Below are 26,697 nucleotides of genomic sequence, written 5' to 3'. Positions count from 1 at the left end.
TTTTTTTTGAGACAGGGCCTCACTCCGTCACCCAGGCTGGAGTGCAATGGTGCGATCTCAGCTCACTGCAACCTCCGCCTCCCGGGTTCAAGTGATTCTCCTGCCTCAGCCTCCTGAGTAGCTGGGACTATAGGCGTATGCCACCACACCCAGCCACAACCACCTCTTAGTGTTCCTACTTCGTCTTCTCACTACACACATGCTCCCTGTTGACTTAGCAAATATCTGGGCTTCCTATACATCTCCGTGTTGATTTCTCCCAAATCTACCATTTCCATTTCTATATTCAATCACTCGTTTGAAATTTCTTCTGCATGAAAACTCAGACTCAAAATAAAATGGAAGACTGAAATCAAGCTGTAAAATACAGCCAGAACTCTTCAGGTTGATTCCCCATGTTTGCATGGGTAAATGGTCTTACTCCTTTAAGCAAACAGTCCCTTCTCCCACTGCATATTTTATTTCTGGATCTGAAACATTTTGTTTTGCCCAGAGGGTGAAATAATAAAGGATGGATTTGGTTTCCAATGGAACCTTTACCAATCCCTACCTCTCATCAAGCCGGGATAGTGCCTGACCAGCACCTATTGAGTCTTTTTATAGTTTCCATTTTATTAATTCAGACTAACTAAATTCTGGCTATAATAACAGTCATCCAATTGGGATTTGGGGAAGTCAGTTGAAAAAAACCCTGTAACTAGAAGAAGCGATTAAAATAATGGAAGCTAGATTTCTGTGTTTGTGAGTTTTCTCTCTGTTAATGGTTGGTTGTGTGTTAAAATTTCCATCATAGATCAGCTATTGCAGCTACTGCTCTGGTCTGGCCTCTTGGCTCGCAGAGATGGAAAACAATCTCCTCCCTCTGGCAACGGCGCCGTTCTTTGGAAGGCCTCTCTGAACTTCTGGTTCTCATTTTGTATTTTTGCTCTTTCACCATCAATGTTGCACAAGAGAAATGGCATGACCATAACATGACAGGCACGTCATCCATAAGGGGCTCTAATGAGCTACTCTGCAGTTGCTGGAACAAGCATTTTTTAATTTGAGTTTTTAAACACCTTTTTGTTACCATTTCATCCTCAAATGAGTTCAAAGAAGTGGAGTTCAGGTCCTGGAAATGTTTCATCTCATTTCCTCCCCACTCTTTCTGCCAAAGCCTCCTTTAAAGCCTAATTCAAAAGCATCCTCCTTTCTGTAGCTTTCTCCATTACACTTTACCAAATCATGATTATGGTGCCCAGCACACTGTTACACGTGCAACGCTCGGCAAGGTCATGAGTTCTAGTTCGGTTTGTGCTCAAATCTGTAGGATTGCACTGAATGTGTAGGAGGTCATACAAAAACGCCAGTTTGGAATTCAATCTTTCTCATTAACTAGTAGCTATCATTCAACTGATACTAAAATATGGTTGTGATACTCATTTCAACTTGAACTGATTGAACTCCTGTAATGTCCCACCTGTATAATTAGTGACTGGGACAAAGTTAGTAGGAGACAGCACGACCTTCAAGAAGCCCACAGTCCAGTAGGGAATCAGGATAGTCCTAACTGGTAAAAAGAGGTATGACCAACTGCTGTGTTCACGGTATAAACAACGGGCTTTGAAAGCAACTTTTCTGCTTTTTCTAAAACATGAACAAGGTCTCACTATGTGAAGAAATGGATACCTAATCTAGGTAAATGAAAGGAGATCAGTCGAGCTCCAGGTCAAGGAAGGTGGACTTTAAAACCATTGCCAAGTATGTGCTTGTAAGTTTGTTTTATGTTGTGTCATATTTTCTTAGAATACTGGTAAACAAAACTTTCTAATGGGTAAACGCTATGGCTAATATTTCTATAATATTGTACTTTTGTAGATGTAAAGCAAAATTTTTTCCCAAAAAATTATCTCTGAAAAACAAGGGAATCTCCTTATAGTTAGGACCTCACAGAGTCTCTCAAAGTGCAGAATGCTTTGTTTTCACAAACAAAAGTGCTATTTGGAAACTATATGTTAACCTCAAACAACCTCAACCAATGCCAATTTTCCTATAGAACTTGTAAAAACACAATTAAGAACATATTACAACATATTTTTTTTTTTTGAGAATATGACCCCAGAACTGCAAGCAATGGATGTTGAAGTCTTTGTAAGTAAGACTTCTAAAAATCACTGACCACCTTAAAAAGAACTACCTTAAGTCACCAGGCTGCTGGTAGGTGGGTGGGTGGGAAAAAAAATGTTCTGTTATCAGAGCAAGTACTTATCACTTCAGAAAGGGTATCTAGTGCAAACATTATATGTGGAGTTTTTGAAGTATTATGTATTAACAATATAGACAGAAATAAAGATAATGTGTTAGATGACCCAAAAAGTGATTTTACTGATGATGAAATGTAGATGCCAAAATAATCTCTCAATTTATAGCCCTAAAAGTTACATATGCAAGTTATCAAAAAGCTTTTTAAAATAAAATTTCTTATTGCAGAAATAGCAGATCACCTTATATTCAAGGTTGCCTAATATTTAAGCAACATTTATTGCCTAAAATTGCATACAGACAGTTCAATAAAATGTTACTAGTGGTCATCATTATAACAATTGAAACTTCAATTTTACAAAAATAAAAATATACTGAAATGAACTTACATTTAAAAACAAAAACAATAATCAAAACCATGATACCTCATACTAGGCAAATGACATCTTAAATAAATCGAAGATACCCAAACATTTTCTGATCTCTTATACACTGAGAACAAACATAAAAACAATCAACAAAAAATAGAGGTTATTACTCTCTTTCCATGTAAGTTAAATAATATGAGGTCAATCAGTCCAGAAGTTACACTGAAACCTAAAAACATAGGTAGTTCTCTGTATTCACAATTTAATACATTAAATATGAAATATACCTGTTCAAATACTATGGGTAGTTGGTGTGTTATAGATGTGTGGGGCAGAATTAGGGATTTGATTCCAAAAAGCATGATGGATTCTAACTTGATCTGAAAATGCAGTGATCAATTAAGCTTTATAATACATACCTCTAAATAATCTGTGGAGCAGTTTACGTGATATTCCAAGTCGAAAGCTAAAAATGTGTAGTTCACAGTGTTGCCTGTAGTTGCCCAGATGGTCCAGTTGCAATGCTGATTTTCAGAATAAGGATTTGGATACCCTATACTCTCTAAGATGCCATAGGTTTGATTGACTATTACCACATTCTCACATGCTGGAAAAAAAAATGACTGTTAAGAACCACTATTATATACATCATAATTGCTCCGAGATTTTCCTTTAAAAAAAAAAGATAAAAATCATATATGTATGTACACACATATATATGATGTGAATGTGTGTGTCTGTATATATATACACACACACAGACACACACATATATATTTGGTACAATATTTTCATAGTGAAAGGATTTCCATTTAGAAGATATGTGAAATAATACTGAAGTGAATTCAAACTAAAGAGTCATGAAAATTAAGTAGTCATATTAAAATAGGCATCGAATTCCCTTGAATTTGTGGAGAGCAGAATAACTTGATTCTATTCAGGGATCAGTCCGATTTGTTTGTTAGAGAAGCGCATTCAACGCTCTGTGCTGCTGCTTTTTTAATGTTAACATTTGGAAGGGACAGAAATTCTGACTTTTAAATTGAACAGTTTAAAAACCCAAAATCTTGTGTGAGTGCTAAAAACGAGTAACAACATGGCTTTGTTGAACATTCAAAAGTCTGCGTGAAATTCACAACAAAGGCTCCGTTCTTCCTCTAGTTAGTCATCAGGAAGTACCAAGCGAATAGACGGAGTATAAAGGATTTAAAGAAGAAATGAAAATGTGAAATTAAAAAAAAAAAAAGCCTTCAATCCAATGGTGGCATTTTCTTGAGCTGAGTTTTCAACAAAACCAAACTAGATACCTCTAAGTATGTCTAATCCTGGGTGCCCAATTCAGCTGATCCTAATGACTTAAACAAGGAATATATTATCTCTATGATGTGCAATAAAAGAGAATGGGAAATAAACATTATATGGAATGAGCTGTCTCTGAAAGTGGGGTTCATAGATGTATTCCTACTACAACATGCTTTCTGAAGGTGGGTAGAACACCATTTATAACTTTGGTTTAAAAAAGTGTACATTTGTGGCTCTTCAAACTTTGCTTTGTTGGAGCAGGGAGAATACTTAAACCCATTCTGTTTGAAAATCTTTAGGTCACAGCTTTGTACAGAAAGGATTTCTAAAGAATAATCTTATTGTTTTAGAAGCCTGTGAGAAGTTACACCTATTAGGCAGATAGGGATCACGTGCCTCGATGACTGGGGCAACACAGGGCCCAGGAAAATATATTCCGGTAAACCACATGGGCTGCTCTCAGCACTCAGACCTTACACTATTTGTAAATCTCCAATTTCCCATGGCAAATTTTACAGATAATCTCACTAGTTTGCTCTGATTTTTCCTCTTATGTGCACTCATTTACACTTTCAGGGTTCTGAAATTATGAGAGAAAAGTAAAATATCTCAGAAATAAAAAGAAAAAAAGAAACCCTTAAACAATCTGATTATAACCAAGAAATAGATTAGCACAGCAGTAATAAAATTAGAGAAACGATTATATAGTAAAACAGATGTATCTCTGATAGAATTTGGGAAACCTTTTTATACACTAGTGATACATTTCTGAAGAAAAAAGCTATATATTAAAACTCAATATTCAAAATGATCTAAGATTCAGACTAATCCCCAGATGTAAATGAATGTGAATCTTAAAATTCATACATAATCAAGGTTAAATGTTATTACTCTTTCAATTAATTCAAGGGATATTGTGTATTCAGATAATAATTTTGTGACTTTTAATTCCATTTTCAGATAATTGCATAAAATTATGGATAAATTTTGATTCTGTGGGAAAAGATAATTGTGTAAAATTATGGATAAATTTTGATTCAGTAGAATTATATTTCCAAAACCTAGACTTTACTTTGATAAAGTAAAAGTCTTTATCAAATAACAAATTCAAGAAAATACTGACAGTTTTTCTTGAATGTCCATTTTGGAACTAACTTCAAAAAGCATTTAATTCTAGAGCTAGAATGCAGGTTTAGAGACCAGCTAATTTAATCTCCTTTTCTAAAAGAAGAAACTGTGGGACCACAAAGGAAAGTGATCTTCTCAAGGGTTAGGAGCCAGAACAAATCCCAGGCCCCTTGACATTTTGCTCAATGTTCCTTTAATTCCACCATGTTGCTATATGGGAAAAGTAGATTTAAAATGGCGTCTGTACAATAGCCAGATTTTTCTACTGTAAAGAACATGCTTATTCCATGCACAAATCACATGGACCACAGTTTTCCTTAATAAAATTAAGGTACCTTTTAAGGTAGAGAGTAGTGTGAAAGAATACTATGTACACTGGAATAATGTAATGTACACTGCAAGATTGCAATGTGTGATGCAAATGAAAAGCTATTGGTCATTAGTCTGTTACACTGATCTTTCGTTGAACTGCAACTCTCTCGGCATATTAAATACTCTTTTAAGTTTCTATAGTTTGCCAGATGTTTTAGTTATATGAGATTGAATTTAATACATAAGTATTTCTCCCTCAAATGGAGTTAAATTTTTCACGTAAGAAACTAAGATGAAGTTCAATTGCTCACACCAATGCATTACACTTATTTCAGTTTGTTTCAAGAGTTTGAAGGCCCACTCTAGGCACTGAACAGCCAGTATACATACTTACTCTGCCGGTATTCACACTTACTCTGCCGGTATTTACACTTACTCTGCCAGTATTCACACTTACTCTGCCGGTATTCAGCCTCAAAGCCACGTCCTTGCTGACCTTCATCTGTCCTCAGTTTTATAAACATGCTGTCTCCACTAGAACGAATAAGAGGTGGTTTCTCATCCCCACAAAGCTGAGTTAGCAGATGAGAGCTGCTACTCGGGCCATCATATACCTTTAAGAAAACATTTTGAATGTTAGATGGCTGAGACTATCAACATTATGTAAAGGACTATAATCCAGAAGTGAGAAATATAATATATATATATTTACTATGTATATATATTATAAATATATGATATGTAATTATATATAAATATATATATTATTATAAATATTAATTATATATTTATATATAAACATAGATATGCATAAAATAAATATATATCTATATATAATAAATATATTTTTTGTTATATATATGACATCACAAAAGAATAGTCATGAAATAAAATAACTTTACAAATTATATTTAGGTATTTATAAATTCAGGCCATAAACTCAGGCAATTAAGCTGTGGATATGTGCAGCAGTAATAAACGTGTGAGCCTACATTGAAGGCTGAAGATTGAAAATGAAAGCCTAATACACATTGTAATGCCACAGCTGATATCAATTGTCCTCCTTGTTTTTGATTCCATAGTTTATGATTCATGACATTTCAATACATTTTTATTTAGCTTTTTAACAAATGAACAATGGTGAATTGCCGTACTGTGAAAAGTCCTAGTTGAATGACTCAAATTATCTTCTCTACTTCATCAAAACTGTCTTCTTCTAAATTGTGATTTTTTCAATGCATATGTGGAAATTACATAAATAATGATTATAATAAATCCCATAACCCCTTTCAGGAGATTTTCAGCATATCTTAATAGTCTATGGTCAATATATTTTAAATACTTAGTGTATCGAGCCATTCAATTCTTCGAAGATGGTCATTTTCACCAAATTTCTTGTATGTTTCTATTTTGTTTGAATTTTTATATGGATGTTCTGTTTAGATGCTCCCCTTTCTTGAATCTCCAAAATAAAAATAAGCGCATTGTGTGTTGGGTGAGATGGAAGCAGGGAATGACACAATGGAAACATTATACATACAGCCAGGTAATCTAAAGTGCAGTTTGGATGATGCTCCAAGTGAAAGTCTTTGAATTCCAGTTCAAATGTGCTGCCGTGGCTAGATTTCAACCACCAGTAGCATTCAGAGCTGTGGTAATAGGGCATCGGGTAGTTGGGAGATACGAATGTGCCGCTTGAAGTGGTGAGATTACCCCCGCAACCTAGAGGAGAAAGAAATGGAATGACACACACCCTTTTCCTTTTGGGGAAATTGAATCCTTTTGTCTGTATTAAACTGGTGCCACTCTGCTATCCTTTAAATCAAGTTATACAGCAAAACAGCATCATGAAAGAGTAGTTAGCCTACAAACCCAATTTCCTTTTTCTTTTTTTTTTGAGATGAAGTCTCACTGGGTCATCCAGGCTGACGTGCAACGGCATGATCTCGGATCACTGCAATTTCCACTTCCGAGGTTCCAGCGATTCTCCTGCCTCAGCCTCCCCAGTAGCTCAGATTACAGGCACCTGTCACCACGTCCGGCTAATTTTTGTATTTTTAGTAGAGATGGGGTTTCACTATGTTGGTGGCTGGTCTTGAACTCCTGACCTCAGGTGATCCCCCTGCCTCGGCCTCCCAAAGTTTGTGAGTACAGGAGTGAGCCACAGCACCCAGCCCCAATTTCCATTAATGCAATTTCCTTATTCTAACCAGGATTCTTATTTATTGATAAAAAGAAACTAGAACTTTCTCCCTTTGTCTATTAAAAGGAAATGGCTGCTATTAATTTTAAAATATTTGCAATACTGAAGTTTAAATACAGCTGGGCAAAATGGACAAGTGGTGAACAGAGCACGACAATCCCAGAATCAAGAAACCAATCAGATCGGCTTCTCCAGTAAGCTCTTGCTATTTACCTGTTGACGACCCATCCCAGTAAGCCGAGAATCCAGACCTCGTGTCTATTTGGTCACTCTGAAATTTTAACCATAGTTTGTTACTATGAGAGATGATTGTTGGGGGTAGATTTGAGCCACAGAATATTCCCAGCAATGGTGATTTTTCATAGCCTCCATCTCTGGCAGAATACAGAAATTAAAATGTATTGGGTTACTGAAAATATTACTGTATAAACATTTAACATAATTTGAACTTTGGGATTGCAAACATTAGCAGTTTATCAGATGAAGCAATTTCTCTCAAACACTACTCTTACTCTAAAAAACACGATTTTAACTTTTAAATTTTTTTAAATGGTATTTGAATGACTTCATAAAGAATGACCATTATTCATGGTTGGCATGGTGTTTTATATAACCAATTGCAAAGGGAGAGAATGTGTTTAATCTTCACCTTTCAAATAAAGCCTCTGGCAAATGTATCAGAGAAAACAGGATAAAGAAACTGTACTATTAACAATATAAACATACTGCTGTATTTCACAGAGAATCTTCCAATGTTTTCCTTCTGATTTGGAAATTTTTGAAATGTAATACATCATATTTGATATATTTAGCAAAATTCTGGAAATAATTTTTTCCTAAAAACTCTTGGTGCCTTAAATCTAGTTTATAATCTAGCTTTTTCAAACAAACAACAAAAAAGGGATTTATTCAACGCCGAAGTACAGTGAGTAACTGCTATAAATTAAGAAAATTATGTCATTTTAGCATGATAGGGTCCAATTATGATTTATTATTTTAATACCTTACCTTATATTATAGAATAGCATTTATTATAATACATAAGATTCCAGATTTTAAATCCCAAATAAAATATTTGATATAGACGCCCACCAGAATGATTAGCCTAATTTAACTCAAAGTAGTGGCATAGAGAGATAACAATATATAAGTGAACTTACTTTTACTGCAAATATAACTTTTAAAATACATTCTTTCAAAGTGACAGTAAGAAAGAATAATGCCTTGTATTGAAATTCACAAGCCTAGACTTCTATTACCTGAACAGGAAAACTTTGTGAAAACTTTAAGACTGCTATCCTGCCATCATTTTATAATATAATTAGATTAAATGAACAGCAAACAGCCTAAAATTTACATCGATTTTACATAATTAAAGTAGGTATTCAACAGCAGCAAGTTACATCATTTCAGAGTAGTAGCACGTCTGTTTCTTTGCCCAGATAAAATCTGGAGTTTATTTTCAAGTATTTCCAATAAAAGAATCACTTCAAAATAACCACTGAATCTTACGCAATTCCTGTATTTCCCCTAAGTCAGGCTCCAAATGACAAACTTTATTTCTTGCAAGAAAGTGCACAGCAGGGAGCTTTGCAGAGAATGACCATATTTTTTCCTTAATAGTCCTAGGAAAGATTATTAATGAGAATAAATAATGAAAAGATTATAATGAAATAAATAAAAGTGCTTACCTGATTTCCAGAAAATCTGTATAGTAGTTTCCACCAATGGCTTCCTCCAAGGAGAAGTTTGTGAAGTGCATTGCAATCTGTTGGCCAGTTCTCACTGTGATCCTATAAATGCATTCCCAGTTGTTGGGGTAATTATTGGGGAAGTTTGGAGAAGTTAATGTCCCAAAATCATCTGTGTAGTCTTGCAAACACGCTGTGAACAGAAACAGACCATACGAGAGAAAATAGAAAATACTGTTACATTTATAATACATCCAGTAATATGTATTTCATTAATTTGTGTCTATACTTGATTTTCAATAGGCCATTCTGGATGTGCAAATAAAGATTTCATTCTGAAACAGTTTTTGTAATCTTAAAGACAAAATAATTACCAACAGTAAATCTAAGCTGTGGAGTGGAAATTGTTACATATGTCTTGAGTAAACAACCCTTTAAATCTTGAAAGTGTTACTTTTTTCTAATCCTTGCAAATTACCATACACATTAAAAATTAGGATCTACTGCAGGAGGGCCTAGAAATAATTCAGTCTTGTCTTTCCATAAGCTTCCTTTAAAATGGTTTTCGCCAAAGCACGTATTTATGAGAAATGACAAAGCAGGTACCCCCACCATGGGGTGAACAATAGGGGCCCAGGCTCAAGGACCAGAGTGATCTTGAATGAAAAACCTCTCAAACACAGACAAGCTCTGCAGCCTTGGGAGAGTCACTGTACTTCTCTAAGCCTTAGTTCCCACATCTCTCAAATGAAGAGGGTTGCTACCTTTGAGTGTAGGTTTAAGAGTTAAAGATAATGCATTACAAGGGCTTGGCCCATTGATATGCGCTCAGTAAATGGTGGTCATTTACGTTATAAGGAAGACGTTAGATCATTCATAAAACATTTAGGATAGTACCTGGACAATTTTGAAGTCCTAAATAAATATCTTCTTTAAAAACTTTTCTGGTTTAATAGTTTTAACATTACCTATTCAGTCGATTCTGTGTTTACTAACACCCACTCAATCTCCTATGCCCTCCAAATCGGAAATATTTTACAAATAAAATCTGGTTTGAATGCTTTTGTTTTTGTTTTTGTTTTGAGACAGAGTCTTGCTCTGTCGCAAAGGCTGGAGTGCAGTGGCGGGATCTTGGCTCGCTGCAACCTCTGCCTCCTGAGTTCAAGCGATTCTCCTGTCTCAGCCTCCCCAGCATCTGGGACTACACGCATGCACCACCATGCCCAGCAAATACATGCATTTTTAATGTATTTCCAATTGCATCCAGCCATAACCTAAATCTAGGGTATAGGAGTAGACAGAGGTCTCCTACTGAAAGGTTTTGGATACAATAAACTATTGTGTTTCACTGTGAGTCAAAAAAATAATAATAATATGAATAATAATAAGGATGTTTAGTTATGCTGTTTCCCTAGTTGCTGCTATATAATCATACTCAGAAAAGAAGAATCACTGGTATTGAAAACATAGAGATGCATAGAATGTATTATAGGTTCTACCATCTGTGTATAGCCCTCAAAGTAATGGGCATTCGCCAGATATTTGATTTTACTCTATTTTAAACAGCAAGCTATCAAGGCTTTACTGTATTGAAGGAATTCACAGTGACATTTAACACCAAAGATTATGTTTAACTCCAAAAGTATAGAAAAGTATGCTTTTCTGTAGTCTGCCAAAAAATTTCCACAAGTGGAAAGGAAGGCAGAGAGGAAGGGAATAAGAGAGACAGAAGGGAGACAACAAGAAAGGTAGAAAAGAGGGATAAAGAGAGCAGGAGGAGTATAGCATTGGTCTATTAATATTTCAGACCCACTAATGAAAATTACTAAGCTAAAAAAAGGACATCAAATGAAAGCAGTGACCCAGTATCCCTGAGTTGACAGAACAGACAGACTCATTGACCCACACACAGAGAGCTTTAGCCAGTAAATCAAATATTTAGAGGAAATTATCTGTTCATTCGCTTGTTCTTAAAGAGACAATGCTCCTCGCTTACTCACTGTATTCCCAGAGAGGAAATACAATTGTCTTGCATATCTCTAATGCAACTTGTCTGTGGGAGAATGTTAAGTGTGATCAGGTTCTCAGGTGGTGGAACCTGAATTAAAGATATTTTGGGGCAACAACGATGAGTAGTCTCCCTTCATCTTGCTTACATGCATGTGATTATTCTGGAACAACTGGTGGGAGTCTGTTAATCTTTACTGAAATTTTGATTTACTCACCAAGTTTCTTTTCTGTTGCTGGAACAAAAGTAAACTACAGTTCCTGATGCATTCCAATGATATTTATACCATTCACTTTGTCTGAAATGCTTTACCCTTTACCTAACCCGCTGCCCCACAACCCCTGCCAATACACGGTTTAACATATACACTCTTACCCATCATTTAAGGTTGGCTGAGACCTTTCCCAACCAAGCAGAACTAATTTATCTCGCATAATAAAATTGTATGTAAATAGCAATTTGAGTCCCAGACATATTTTGTAATTGTTTTTATGTGAGTATATTTACCTTACTAAACCTTGGGATATGAATAAGACCTTATTAACCATTATTTACTATCACTGTAGTACCTGGCCCAGATGAGGTCCTAGTAAGTAGTTGTTGCAATATTATTACATGACGTGTTGGAAACAAAGGGGACTGGTACATGCATCTAAGTTCCTCTCCCTACTCCATTCAGTTCTTCTCTTTCAAGCTACCCCTATACCCCAATCCTATGAATCCCTCTATTTTTCTCACCTCATTTTTCCTCTCTCTCTCCTTCCTATACTCTATCCTGGTTGGCTGAGGTTCTTTAATATTTTTTGCTTCCAACTATGACAAGCAACTGTACTAAACTAGCTCCTCTCCTTAAGAACTGTAAAACTGAACAAAATACTGGACAATCTGCAGTACAAGATTGTGATTCTTGACAGAAAGGAAACTCATGATGTATGACTCTTGATTTCCTTGGTTTTCTACCTATGCAGAATTTCCTGACCACAGAAGGGAGCTGAATCCCATGTAGTGAATGACAGTCCTACTGAGCTGATGATGCGAAGATTAGGATTGCCAAAGCAGCTGGAACTATAAGGAAATTCTCCAGAGAAGAAGTATAGAGAGAGGAAAGCCAGGCATCTGAGCAGGGCTTCCCATGGATTCTTAGCTAAGCATGGGCTGAGAATACATAAGGTGAGACTTCAAAAACCATGTCAGACAGGAGCTGCTACTAGGCTGAAAGCAGAAACAAGATCATTTAGAGTTCTCTCCCATTCCAGAATGGGGATACCTCCTTAACACCTCAGGCATTCATATGAGACACCTAAAAGGCCGTATCTTACAAGTGAAGACCATGGCCAAGAGTAGGGCTCTCTAGAACTTCCCTACCAAAGGATGAGTCTTAACAAGACCTGCAGGAATCATAGAAGTTGGAGGCTGAGACCTACCAAGTTAGAGGGGCTCAAGAAACAGGGATGTTCACAAATATTCTTTAGCGAATAAAGATATAAACCTATGCAGATACAAAGCAATCAGCTAGATATCAAACTAGTTTCAGAGGAGGAGAGAATACAGAGTGTCTACAACACATAATTTACCCTCATGATATGGGACACCCATATCATGCCCCAACCTATCATGTCCACTATAAATCCCAAAATTACTATAAATGTTAAAAAAAAAAAATGAGAAAATATGGGCCAGGCATGGTGGCTCATGCCTGTAATCCCAGCACTTTAGGAGGCCGAGGTGGGTGGATCACGAGGTCAAGAGATCGAGACCATCCTGGCCAACATGGTGAAACCCCATCCCTACTAAAAATACAAAAAATTGGCTGGGCATGGTGGCACACGCCTGTAGTCCCAGCTACTCAGGAGACTAAGGCAGGAGGATCGCTTGAACCCAGGAGGCGGATGTTGCAGTGAGCCGAGATCGTGCCACTGCACTCCAGCCTGGCGACAGAGTGAGAGTTCATTTCAAACAAAACAAAACAAAACAAAACAAAAATGAGAAAATATGAATCGAATCAAGAAATGTCATCAGTAGTCAAGAAAAATGTGGTCATAGTTGAGAAAAAAAATGTGATCTTGTGATTCAAAGATGATCTAGGTGTTAGATTTAAAAGAGAAAGACTTTAAAGCAGCTATTAAAAATATGTTCAAAGACTTAAAGAAAAAAGCCTTAAAAAATAAACAGATAAAAAATTTTGGCCCAAAAAGGGAGGAAATTACTAAAAGAAATCATGGAAATTATATAACTTAAAATTACACTAATTGAAATGAAAACTTCATGATGAGTTTAGTAGTAAACTGTAGGTAGAAGAAAAAAGGTCAGTACACTTTAATATATATCAATATACCTAATTTACTCTAAAGAACAAAGAGAAAAGAACTCCAGGAAGATGAACAGATATTAAAAAAAAAAAAACAAAGAAAAAACAGTAGGTTAACACACATGCAATTAGAGAACCAGAAGGAGAAGAAAATAAAAATGGGTCAAAAAAAGAGAAGGATATAGTGGCTAAAAATCTCCTAAATTTTATGAAAAACATCTAATAAGATATGCTAGGCTTTCTTTTCATTATCTCCTTAAAAGAGAATTAGTGATTTAAAGCAAAAATAATAGTAAGGTGAATTTATAATATAGAGAGAAGTAGGCCAGGTGCAGTGGCTCACGCCTGTAATCTCAGCACTTTGGGAGGCCGAGGTGGGCAGATCACTTGAGGTCAGGAGTTCGAGACCAGCCTGGCCAACATGGTAAAACACCGTCTCTACTAAAAAAAATACAAAAATTAGCCAGGCATGGTGGCTCATGCCTGTAGCCCCAGCTACTCAGGAGGCTGAAGCACGAGAATTGCTTAAACCCAGGAGGTGGGGGTTGCAGTGAGCTGGGAGCATGCCACTGCACTCCAGCCTAGGCCATAGACTAACATTCAGTCTCAAAAAAAAAAAAAAAAAAAAAGAAGTGAGAGAGAGAATGAATGATTTAAAGCAAAAATAATAGTAAGATGAATTTATAATATAGAGAGAAGTAAAAGATATAACTAAAACAGCACACAGAAGGACAGGTAGATGGAATTACACTAGTAGGAGATTATTACACTTGTGAAGTATAAAGGAGAATGTGTACAATATGAAGTGTCAGGTATGAATTAGAAGGTATGAAATGTAAAGCAGCTGCATATTAACGCTAAGAAAACTTGCTTATGAGCTAAGGAGTATATTTTTAGCCCTAGTGTAAAACTACAAAAACAAAAAGTATCATTAAAAAGACAATGAAGGAAATAGAACGGAATACTAATAATATTCTGTAAACCAAAATGAAGACAGGCTAATGGCAACATAAAAAGAGAAGAATGGAAAACAACTACCATAATGGTATGTTAAATTCAACCATAACAATAATTACATTAGTTGTAAATGGTCTAAATACTTCAGCTAAAACACAGAAACAACAGGACCCAATTATATGTTTTTTCTATACATGCACATTATATATAATGACACCATTATATTTAATGGTGAAATTAGGTTGTAAGTAAAAGAATGAAAAAAGATATACCATATAAACAGTAAATACAAGAAAGCTGAAATCACTGAAATAACATCAAACAAAAGTGACTTCAAGAAGGACAGTATTATTAGATTTACAGAAAGACATTTCATAATGACAAAGGGGATGATTTATCAGTAAAATATAATAATCCTAAATGTGCATGCACGAAGTAATAGTTTCAAAATACATGAAGGAAAGTGAAAAGGCAAAAATTAAAGAAAAAAACAAAACCATGATTAGAGCTGAAGATTTAATCACCTTTCTCTCAGTAACTGAAAATGAAACAGATAAAAATAAATAGGGGTATAGAAAATCTGACCAACATTATCAGCCGACTTAAGCTAATTGACAGAGAGCACTATCCTTAGTAACTGCAGACAATGCAGTTTTTCAAGAGTACATGAAATGTTCAGCAGCATAGACCACATACGAGGCTATAACACAATTCTCCATAAATTTTAAACAATTGGAAACTTAGAAAGCATATCATTTAACCACAATAAAACTGAAATTATAAATCAATAAGACAACTAGAAAACCTGCAAATATTTGAAAATTAAATAATACATTTGCAAATAATCCATAGATCCAAGAAGAAATCACAAGATAATTGGAAAATATTTTGAACTGGAAGTTAGTGAAAATAAAACATTAAAATCTGGGAGGTGGCCAGGCGCAGTGGCTCACTCCTGTAATCCCAACACTTTGGGAGGCTGAGGCAGGTGGATCACGTGGTCAGGAGTTCAAGACTAGAGTGACCAACATGATGAAACCCCATCTCTACTAAAAATACAAAAATTAACCGGGCGTGGCAGCCAGTGCCTATAATCCCAGTTACTTGGGAGGCTGAGGCAGGAGAATCACTTGAAACCGGGAGGCGGAGGTTGCAGTGAGCCAAGATCATGTCACTGCACTCCAGCCTGGGCAACAAGAGTGAAACTCCGTCTCAAAAAAAAAAAAAAAAAAAAATTGGGGAGATGAGGTAGTGCTTAAAGTCTATATCTGTATCTATCTATCTGTAGTTAATTTTTATCTAAAGAAACTAGAAAAAAGCTAAGGCAATAATAAAAAGAAAAGAGATAATATAAGAACAGAAATCAATTAAATGGAAAATGCAATAGCAATAGAGTAAATAATGTCAAAAATTGATTCTTTGAGAAAATTATTAAAAGTGATAGAATTCTACCAAAACTGATCAAAGAAAAAAGAGAAAAAACACAAATTAGCATTTTCAGAAATGAAGAGGGGATGTCACTATAGAATCTTTGGACATTAAAATAATAGACACCATTACAAAAAATTGTGCAAATAAATTTGACAACCTACATAAAATAGATGAATTCTTTCAAAATTCCCATAACTGACTCAAAAGGAAATAGAAAGCTTTAATAGTCTCTATTAATTGAAGAAATTAAATTTGTAATATAAAACCTTCCTACAAAGAAAACTACAGGCTCAAATAATTTCACTGGTGAGATTGTATCAAACAATGAATAAGTTGTTTATATTCCACAAACTCAGAAAATAGAGAAGATATTTTCTAACAAGACCAATATCACTCCTATACTAAACCAGACAAAGAAATTCAAAAAAATTACAGTTCAGTATGTCTTACATTGATGCAAAAATCCATAACACAATTTTAGCATAATAATTCTGAATATACATAAAAATTATAATAGATCAGAACCAGGTGGAGTTCAGATGTATTATATAACGTTGATTTGACAATATAAAACTAAATCAACATAATTTACCACCTAAACAGAATAAAAAAGAAAAGCTTTGAGAGATATCAAAAGATGAAGAAAAATCCAACAGCCATCCAGGATAAAAATTCAGCAAGTATGCCCAGAAGGGAACTCCACAAACTGATAAATGGCATCTATGGAAAATCCAAAGCTAACATCATACTTAAGTGGTAAAGGACTAAATGCTTTCCTGTCAAAAGTAAGAAAAAGGTCAACCATGCCAACCTCACCCTTTCTGTTCAAGAATGCACAGAAAGGTCTAGCCGTCACAGCAATACACATACACAGAGAAAGAGAGAGACAGAAAAAGAGAGAAGGGAAAAAATAAAACTTATTTAACTTATTCACAGTTATTGTCATCTATGTAGTAGATACTAAAGGATTTATTTAAGTTATTAGAACTAATAACTAGTTTCACAAGACTACAGAATACAAGATATGTATACAAAAATCCATTTATGTTGCATATATCAGCCAAACAATCAGAAAGTAAAATTTTAAAATTCTATATTTTATAATATGTATATATAATATGGCATGTCATTTTATAATAGCATATATAATATAATATGGCATGTCATTTTATAACAGCATAAAAACATGAAATGCTCGATAAAAAGTTTAATGGAAATATGCACAAACTCTACACTGAAAACTTTATTGCTGAAGGAAACGGAGGAAGATATGAATAAATGGAGAGGTAAAGTATGTTCATGGACTGGAAGACTGAATTTAAAATGACCTTTACACCCCAAATTGGTCTGTAAATTCAATGCAATCTCAATCAAACTCTCAAGTTTTTTTATATAATTGAAAAGCTGATTCCAAAATGAATATGGAAATACAAAAAATTTAGGATAGCCCAAACAATTTTGAAAAAGAAGTATAAATCTAGAGGTTTTACACTTCCAGATTTTAATATACAATATAAAATTATGTAATATTAATATAATGTCCTATTGTTATAGTACATATGTAAATATGTACATCAATGTGATGAAATAGAGATTCCAGAAGCACACCTACGCATGAACACAGGCAGGTGATTTTCAACAAAAATGCAAAAGCAATTCAGTGGGGGTGGGGGTGAAGGTGAATCTTTTCAACAAACGGTGCTCGAACAATTAAATACCATTTGCTAAACACACTTGGATACATAACTCATACCATATAGAAAAATTGATTCAAAATGGATCATAGAACAAATATAAAATCTCAAACTATAAAACTTCTAGAAGGATGCATGTGGGAGATCCTGATAACTTTGGTAGTCAAATATTCCTTAGACAAGATACAAAATGCACTAAGCATAAAAGGGATAAAAGGATATATTGAATTTCTGTTCTTCAAAAGATACCAGAAGGAAAAGAAAAGTTTAGCCACACACTGGGAGAAAATACTTGCAATACATTTATCTGACAAAGGACATATTTGTATGCAGAATATACAACATATGACTCATTAATAAGAAACAAACAAAAATGAGCAATATGGTTTTAATGAACACCTCACAAAAGAAAATAAATGAATTGTCAAAAAGCATGTGAAAAGGACTCAGCACTATTAGTCATCAGGGAAATGCAAAATAAAACCATCAGATACTACTATGCAACTACCAGAGGATAAAAATGAAAAGATTGGCAATATTAAGGATTGGGAAAGATGTGGAAAAGAATCGCTGTAAGGCAGATGAGCCCCCAGATTGGGACTCCACCTAGGAAGGTTTTGGGCTTTGTCCAGGAAAGAATTCAAGGGGGAGCTGGTGGTAGAAAAAAATCAGCTTCACTGAGGTATCAGTGTTCCAGCTCCGTGACTGCTCCTGCAGAGCAGGGCTACCCCATACGCAACGTGTTGAGAGAAGAAGCTTGGCACAGTTGTGCAGTCATATTGACAGCCACATGCATATTAAGGGGTGAGTTATTTGGAAATTTCTAGAAAAAGGATGGTAACTTCTGGGTGTTCTCATGGCAATGGCAAACGGTCATGGAGCTGTTGGGCATGTCTTATGAAGAGGTGCTTCTGTCTCTTCCCGTCTTAGCCAGTCTTCCATGTGGTCTGGTTTTGAGCCCCAACTCCTATCTCAGAATTGTCATTCATATAGGTGAGAATATAAAATGGCATAACCGCTTTGGAAAACAATTTGGCACTTTCTTATAAAGTTAAACATATGATTATCATATGAGACCCAGAAATTCTACTCCTAGGTATTTTACTCAAGAGAATGAATAAGTCCACAAAAAACTTGCATGTCAATGGTCATGGTAGCTTTTTTGTAATAGCTAAAAACTGAGAAAAGCCCAACTGTCTAACAACAGGTGAACAGATAATCAAATTACGATATATCCATGCAGTGGAAGGCTAGTCAGCAATAGAAAGAAAAGAACAGATAAATCCAGCAACTTGAAAAAATTCCAGACACATTACGCTAAATGAAAGAAGCCAAGCTGGGTGCGGTGGCTCACACCTGTAATCCCAGCACTTTGGGAGGCCGAGTTGGGCAGATCACGAGGTCAGGAGTTCGAGACCAGCCTGGTCAACATGGTGAAACCCCATCTCTACTAAAAATACAAAAATTAGCCGGGTGGTGGTGGTGCGTGCCTGTAGTCCCACCTACTCAGGAGGCTGAGGCGTCACTGCACCCCAGCCTGGGCGACAGAGCGAGACTCCGTCTCAAAAAAAAAAAAAGAAGCCAGACACAAAAGAGGACATACTATGTTTTCCTGTTCACAACTGCCTTTTGCACAGTTAAAACTATTCTGTATTGCTAGAAACCAGGTCTGTGGTTGCTGACATAGAGGGTGTTGAGGAAACTAATCAAAGGAACATGAGGATCCCTTCTGGAGGGCCAGAAGTATTTGATAGTTTGAATGGAGAGGTGGTTAAAGGGGTGTACACAATTCTGAAAATTATGGATAAATTTACTGAAATTACAGGAAAAAAATCCATATTATGTTAAAAGCTTGAAAGTTCTGTGCACAGACAGGTTGCACTCTCTAGAGGAAGTCCAATAAATAATTCAGATATCTAATAAATAATACATAAAATTGAAATAGAGAAATAAAATACCATATTTGAAGGGATCCCTGCTATACATATTAAATACTAGAATATTTAATCTTAAAATTTGATGTTAGTTTTATGAGATTCAAATTTCATAGAGAGAAAAATTATTATTCTCTGAACTTAATATATATATTTCTTGAAAAATTAAAAACTCCTCTTAACTATCACTGAACTCTGTAGATGTTTACATTTCTTCCCTTGACAATATAAATGGTTCCTTCTAGAATAGTAGTAATACTGAAAAATATCAATACCAAGTTTTGATTTCCTCTTGTGATTTTCAGCAAAGCACAAACGATTAAATTAGAATGTGTTTCCATGCAAGGATATTTATGTGTTGGCATGATGCTTATTATTACATCAATACAAAATGCAAAGATAAAAATGTATCTATGCTTTTTATTTTATCTTATATAGCCAAAGGAAAATTCATATCCAATATCAGTTTAGCCTTTTATTATGGTCTAAGGACATTTACAAAGAAATGAAAAATCAAAGTACATTTCTTCTTTCCCCTAAGTTCAACTGAACTAGCAATGGAAAAGCGTATCTCTGAAGATCAAAGACAACTGTTGGCAGAACTCACGTATTTTTCTTTCTGACCAACCTCAAAAAAAAAAAAAAAGTAAAGAAAGAAAAGAGAAAACATACAAATGCCTTCCGTGGACCATTACAAAAATCACAAAACTAGATTTTTCTAAAACTCACAATGTATCTCTGCCTTCACTAAAATTTTTCAAATAAGTTTTTGTAACACGGACTCAGCTCATTATCAAAGGGGAAAATGAGAAACATATATAACCCTCCAAACCACAAAGCAACAATGATATCAGTCCCATAAAATTTGAGCCACAGAAATAGGATAAACTGATCCTGTGGAGAGAGGAATGCATCTCATAGGGAGACCCTAGATTATGGGGAACTGCTCCAGCTCCTTCCTGCTTTGCATTATGGGATGATTTATGTGATTATCCAATTACATTGAGGCTCAATCTTTAGGCTATGCTTTCTGAAATCACTTATGAAACGTTTGGGTTCTGAATGAATCCATATGACCTCAGATATTCTAGGAATGTGCTAAATAAACAGCCAACCCAGGATCTGCTTCCACAGACATATTTGGTTTAGCATCCTTCAAAATGAAGACCCAAGGGAAGATATAATTACAGGTTCAGTTTCTCCCTTAAGAAAGAAGAAGCCTTCTCAATCAAACTCAACATTTTGCCACAATTTTCTGCTAGGTGGTCATGGTCATTGCTTTTTCTTTTCCCTCTCAGATGACCAGTGCAGATTCATATAAAAATAAGCAAAGTAGCTATTGTAAAATTGAGAAAAGAACATTGAGAATCATATTTTATATCTGGCAAAGTCATGGTCCTTTACAACTATAATGTAATTTTCACTTTGAATGTCTCATTTTGTCTTTCTCAACTTTGCAAAACAGCCAGGCATTATCACCCCTCTTTTTAGAGAGGTATAGATGAGAGATCTCAAGTTCCCACAGATTAAATTCTAAAAGATACTTATTTCAGACATGGCCAAGATAAAATTTGAACCCAAGTCCTCTCTTTCCAAATCCTATTCTCTTTAACAGTCGCTGGTTTTTCTTTTCTTTTCGTTTTTCTTTTCTTTTCTTTTTTTTTTTTTTTTTTGAGACGGAATTTCACTCCTGTTGCCCAGGCTGGAGTGCAGTGGTGCGATCTTGTCTCACTGCAGCCTCCACCTCCCAGGTTCAAGCAATTCTCCTGCCTCAGCCTCCCAACTGGCTGGCATTACAGGAATGAGCCACCACGCTTGGCTAATTTTGTATTTTTAGTAGAGACTGGGTTTCTCCATGTTGGTCAGGCTGGTCTTGAACTCCCAACCTCAGGTGATCTGCCCGCCTCGGCCTCCCAAAGTGCTGGGATTACAGGCATAAACCACTATACCTGGCCACAATCCCTGGTTTTTCTACACAGGAAATGTCAATTTAAGGATGAAGACAAGTAGGGAACTCAGAATATCACGATGAAGTGTTTTGTTGCATTTTTATTCTAAGGAGTAAGAAATGTAACAAACAAGATAAATGAACTGAGTGGAGAAGTGCTGGGACACCTGTACATACAAAATTATGAGAAAACAGTAGCCGGTAAGAAAGTAAATCTTTAAAAGACGAATCGACTTACTATAAAACCTTTTCCAGAGGGAAAATAGCTGAATCTCTCATAGCAAAGAATACAGAATTCAAGGTGGACAGAAAGAATCAGAGAAGCTTGTGAGTTGTCCAAGGTATTCCAAATTATGGCCGGGTGCAGTGGCTCATGTCTGTAATAACAGCACTTTGGGAGGCCAAGGCGGGGGAATCACCTGAGGTCAGGATTTCAGGACCAGCCTGACCAACACGGTGAAATCCTGTCTCTACTAAAAATACAAAATTAGCCAGGCATGGTGGCCATGCCTGTAATCCCAGCTACTTGGGAGGCTAAGGCAGGAGAATCACTTGAACCTAGCAGGCGGAGGTTGCTGTGAGCCAAGATCTTGCCATTGCACTCCAGCCTGGGCAACAAGAGCGAAACTCCATCTCAAAACAAAACAAAACAAACAAACAAACAAGAACAACAAAAACAAACAAACCAAACAAACAAGAACAACAAAAACAAACCAAACAAACAAACAAGAACAACAAAAACAAACGAACCAAAAGTATTCCAAATTAGTGTCAAGGTTGAGAGTAGGACCAAGACTTCTGACCTCCCTACAGCATCCCCTTTCCCTGTGTCATGAATAGTACTTTCTATCATGAGCAGTTGTACCGTCCAACCCACTATCATATCTCCCTTGTAATTCTACAGCAATTCACATGCTAAGACTTGACCTTCAGAGTCCTTGATAAACTACAAAGTTTCTTTAGAACCCCTTGAATTGCTTGGCGTTTAACAAGCACCCTAGACCTATTTTAATCAGAATTTCTGGGTGGCGCCCAGATGCCTGAATTTATAAAAAGAAAATCCCTCATCTCAAATTTCTTATGAACACTAGAATTTGAGAACACTACCCTCCGAAACTGAAGTTTTAAAATAGAAACAGAACTCTCTTTACTCTTTTATTGTAAAGAAGCCCTCTTTGGGCATGCTTGTCATCATTTCTTAACTTTGCACTCCTAGATGCCTCTTCTGAGCTCATTTCAGGATGACTGATAAAAAACAGCCCTAACCACCCACTAATGACTAGGTGGGAACCCTGCCTTGGGAAGGAGGGAGGCCAAGAAAGCCCAGTAGGGCTCATCTCTAATCCTGTGTTGATGTTGTGATCATCCTTGGCCATTTCCCTGGATAATTGTGAAGTTTTCTCTTTGCAGGAAATATGAAAAGTCCTCCCCAGTTTGGTGATAGCCCTGAATTAAATGTTACTAGCTGTTATATGCAGTTCATTTAGAGCGTTTCTAAGAGCTAATCTAGACATGGCAAAAGAAATGGATTCTAAGACGGGACTCAATTGTTTAGTCTGACTTTCAAACCAATTAGCTATGTATTCTTGGGAGGATAAATTCAACAGCCTAGATTTCTATCTCCCTTATTTAAAAATTAAGGTACCTGGAATAGATGTGTGCTTCAAACCTTATTGACATACCCTAAAAAATACATTTACATCAACCATACATGCGCACAGAGATACTGCAAATGGGTCTCATGAAGCGACACCTAACTTGGTATGATAAACTCTGATACTTTCTCTCCTATTCCTTTCTATTCTACTCCATACTTTTAACAATCACAAGTAGCAACCGAATAAATTAATGTCATGACTCACAAATGAGTCATGAATTATAGTTTGAAAAACACTGGACTAGATGTTAAATAGGTTTTCCTCTAATATTAAAGGTGAAAATGAATCAGGTGCCTTTCTCTGTTCCTGTTTATACTTTTAAAGTTCCCTCTTAGCAGGATTATATATTAATGTATATGCAACAGATGTTAATAGAATATACAATTTTACTTTAAATTGATAACATTAGTCAATTACATTCTCTCAGAATTCAAATATTTTGTAGTTTGAATGAGCAAAATCTAATATGTCAAATTAAAGCTGAGTCTTGTAGTCATTAAAAACTTTGTAAGAGTTTTAACCTGCTAACCTTGTACTTGTTAGTTCTTTTCTTTCTATTTTCCCAGGCACATCTGGATAAAGGCAGAAACAAAGTAACAAGGGAGGAAGTCTAAGTAATCACAAGAAGCCAATCTTTTTTCTCTCAAACACATATTTTGGGGCTGACATCATAGCCACACGGCACAAACTACAGATGGAAAAGTATCCGAACTCAAATCCGGAAACTTAACCTTTATGAGATGAAGACAGGAAAGATTTCAGCAGGCAAACTCGCACCTGTGGGGCCGAGGAGCTAGAAATCAACAACAAAATACCAACATTACTGCTCTGGAAATAACTTCTGCTAGAGCAGTAAAGTAAGATGAGGGCCAATGACAGAGCTTCCCTTGATGCTTTTCCCTGATGCTATTTTATTCTGCAGAAAGTATCTAACATACGATGACATCTGAAAAGAATGAGTCCTAGCATCTCTGTGTTTCCACACCAGCAGCTCACTCTGACCCCGGCTGCCTTCCAGGTCTAGCCACTGCCTTAAAGGACTAGCCTACCACCTGGTGTCACCAACCCAACCCCGGCTCAGTCTTCTGACACCAGCCCTTCCCTAAAAATTGCTGCAGGGCGCCCCCCCCTCAGCAACGCATGAGAGCCAATCGCTCATGTCTTGATCTATGGGAAACTGTGGCAGGCTCCAGAATTATAAACAGAAGGTGTGCTGTGTTTTTCTGGATCTCGTCATCTGATTGCTATTTAGAATGGCCTGACTGTGTTAGTCAGACCTATGAGTTCATCCAACAACAAGCGGGCACGGTGACCAGCCGGGCTCAGCCCAGGGACAGAAAGCGAACACTCCCTAGCCTGTGATTTCAGCCTTGTGCAGACCAAATAGAGGCCAAAGTAACGATTATCACACAGGGAAGCCGGCTGGAGAATCTTTTGAGTTTCTATGAAAATGCTGCCTCCCCTTTGCTTTTATCACTTGCTTTTTCTTCTGCTTTTCTTTATAGTTTCCTTTCCCGTACAGTTTGCTTCTATCTCTTTTCCTGACTCATTTTTATTTTACCTGTATCTTGTCTTTCTGAAAACTTTTACAACTAAAATCTAATATCCTCCCTGTCCAATTATTTTAACTGCTCTTGGTTCTTTCTGCACAAAATATTGCCTTACAAGCTAGGGTGGCAATAGAATTGTTTTACAAAGGTATGTCTTACTTTGCATATCATTACAAAGATTTCCACATTTTCAGGAGGCCCTGCCTGTATTATATGTTATCTAAGATACGGCCAGTTTATCCATGCAGCAAATTAAAATTATGTTCATAGATGATTAAAGCCAGAAGTCATCTCAAGGATTACCAAATCCAATTCCTTAATTTTACAGATGAGAAAACTGTGACCCAGAGAGTTCAAGTGACTTGCTCCAAATCCTGATCTAATATTCAGTGTGCTTTGGGGCCAAACATACAAGACAGATAAAACTACAGCAGCATGAAAAATTGTGTGCACCCTATAACTTCTTAAGAAACCAGTTTTGGTCACTGGATGTTAACCACCTGAATGAAGTCCAGTGAATACGTCAATCACACACGATAGCCTGTTGTAACTGCCAGGGATTCCATTTCACATGTGCTTGTGCTTGAGCTGGATAATGAACTGCTCCTGCAGAGGTTCACACCTGGGGGAAAAGTACTGATGGATTCTCTCACACTCAGGATTCTGGAGAAATCTAAAACCATGGTTTCAAACATAGAACTTGAACTGCTGCAGAGTTTTGCCTGAAATGAAGAGTAGTGGCCAGCCCCTCTGAAGGAGAAATAAATGAGAAATTGGGTAAAGATTTTGAGTGGGAGATGTTTAAACTTTTATTTATTTTAGGGAGTGGGGACTTTAAAAGATAAGCATCTGGGGTTCTCAGGATGCAAGAGTGTGTCAGAGGGTGCGTATCCCAACATAGGAAAAGCTACCAGTTCTTTCTGGAGGGAGCTCAGTGAATTGTACCATGCTGCAGGGGTAATCCTGAGGCTGAGAAATGCTTGGAAGCATAGTCACCATATGCCTACTATGGGTCTCTGCTGGATGTTATTTGGGTCCTTTAATACAATGATGCAAAAGGAAAGCTCAGAGTATCTAAAAAAGAACACAACCTAGGGACACATGAGCCTAACAAAATATGACTCCTTCATCAATCCCATGCACAGGCTCTTACCACAGTACAATTACCAAAATGAGAAGATTTAATATTGATACACTATTCTTATCTAGTCACTACTTTTAATAAGGAAGGTATTTAAGTCACTATCCTTTATTCTAAATCAAGCTCTCATTGTGTGCCACACGTTGAGGATGTTGTATTCTCATTGCATTTTAGCTATTAGCACTGTTTTGCAATGAAGTCAATAAAACGAGTATGCAATGCTATTTTGTTACCTGTTGCTGCACTGATTGCTTCATAGTTTATTAAGAATCCTTCATAAGCGAGGTCGGAGTCAGTCACAAACACCAGCATCAATGAGCTACCACTGCTTGTAAGAGAAGGCGGGATCGATTTTCCGCAGTATCTATTCCAAACCAAGAAAGGATAGATGTGTGTATTTTAAAATGTTTGGTATATTGAAAATGATGTACCAAAAATTAGGACATATAAGTATAATAATAGGTTTTGTTCTCTACCTCTCATCAACCTTAAAACACAAATATATTTCAGGCAAAAAAAAATTTGCAAACTTCTAAAGTTTGTCCTGTTCATGATTATATCCCTGAAATGGTTTTAGGTGTGTGACTGGCTATGTGAGTTGTCATGTATGAGAAGTTTAGTAAAACAGTAAGTAAAAGCTATACTAGTTTGCCATATAGCATATTAATACACTTCTTAACAGAAATGTAATAAACATATACAACAAAGGGAAACAATATATCATACAATCATAGAGTCATCTCTCTAATCTAAACTCATATATCACGCAATCCCTGTGCCTTGCCTTCCTCATCCCTAAAATGGGAGTGATGACAGTACCTAC

At 36.2% G+C, this 26,697-nt stretch overlaps 1 protein-coding gene across 1 annotated transcript in view; it reads right to left on the bottom strand.

Annotated features, from left to right (window-relative positions):
- The window catches only part of CUBN (cubilin), a 308,780-nt gene that overhangs the window by 211,671 nt on the left and 70,412 nt on the right, over nucleotides 1-26,697 (bottom strand). Inside the window, exons 22-27 of the mRNA XM_025396458.1 lie at nucleotides 26,108-26,238; nucleotides 9,246-9,438; nucleotides 7,768-7,928; nucleotides 6,892-7,073; nucleotides 5,809-5,965; nucleotides 3,029-3,216 (exon numbers count right to left, since the gene is read on the bottom strand). Coding sequence (XP_025252243.1) covers nucleotides 3,029-3,216; nucleotides 5,809-5,965; nucleotides 6,892-7,073; nucleotides 7,768-7,928; nucleotides 9,246-9,438; nucleotides 26,108-26,238 — 1,012 coding nt within the window. The remainder of the gene's footprint in view (nucleotides 1-3,028; nucleotides 3,217-5,808; nucleotides 5,966-6,891; nucleotides 7,074-7,767; nucleotides 7,929-9,245; nucleotides 9,439-26,107; nucleotides 26,239-26,697) is intronic.

The sequence above is a fragment of the Theropithecus gelada genome, chromosome 9 (assembly GCF_003255815.1).
Source record: "Theropithecus gelada isolate Dixy chromosome 9, Tgel_1.0, whole genome shotgun sequence".
Lineage (NCBI taxonomy): Eukaryota > Metazoa > Chordata > Mammalia > Primates > Cercopithecidae > Theropithecus > Theropithecus gelada.
This window is presented reverse-complemented; position numbering and strand designations above follow the sequence as displayed.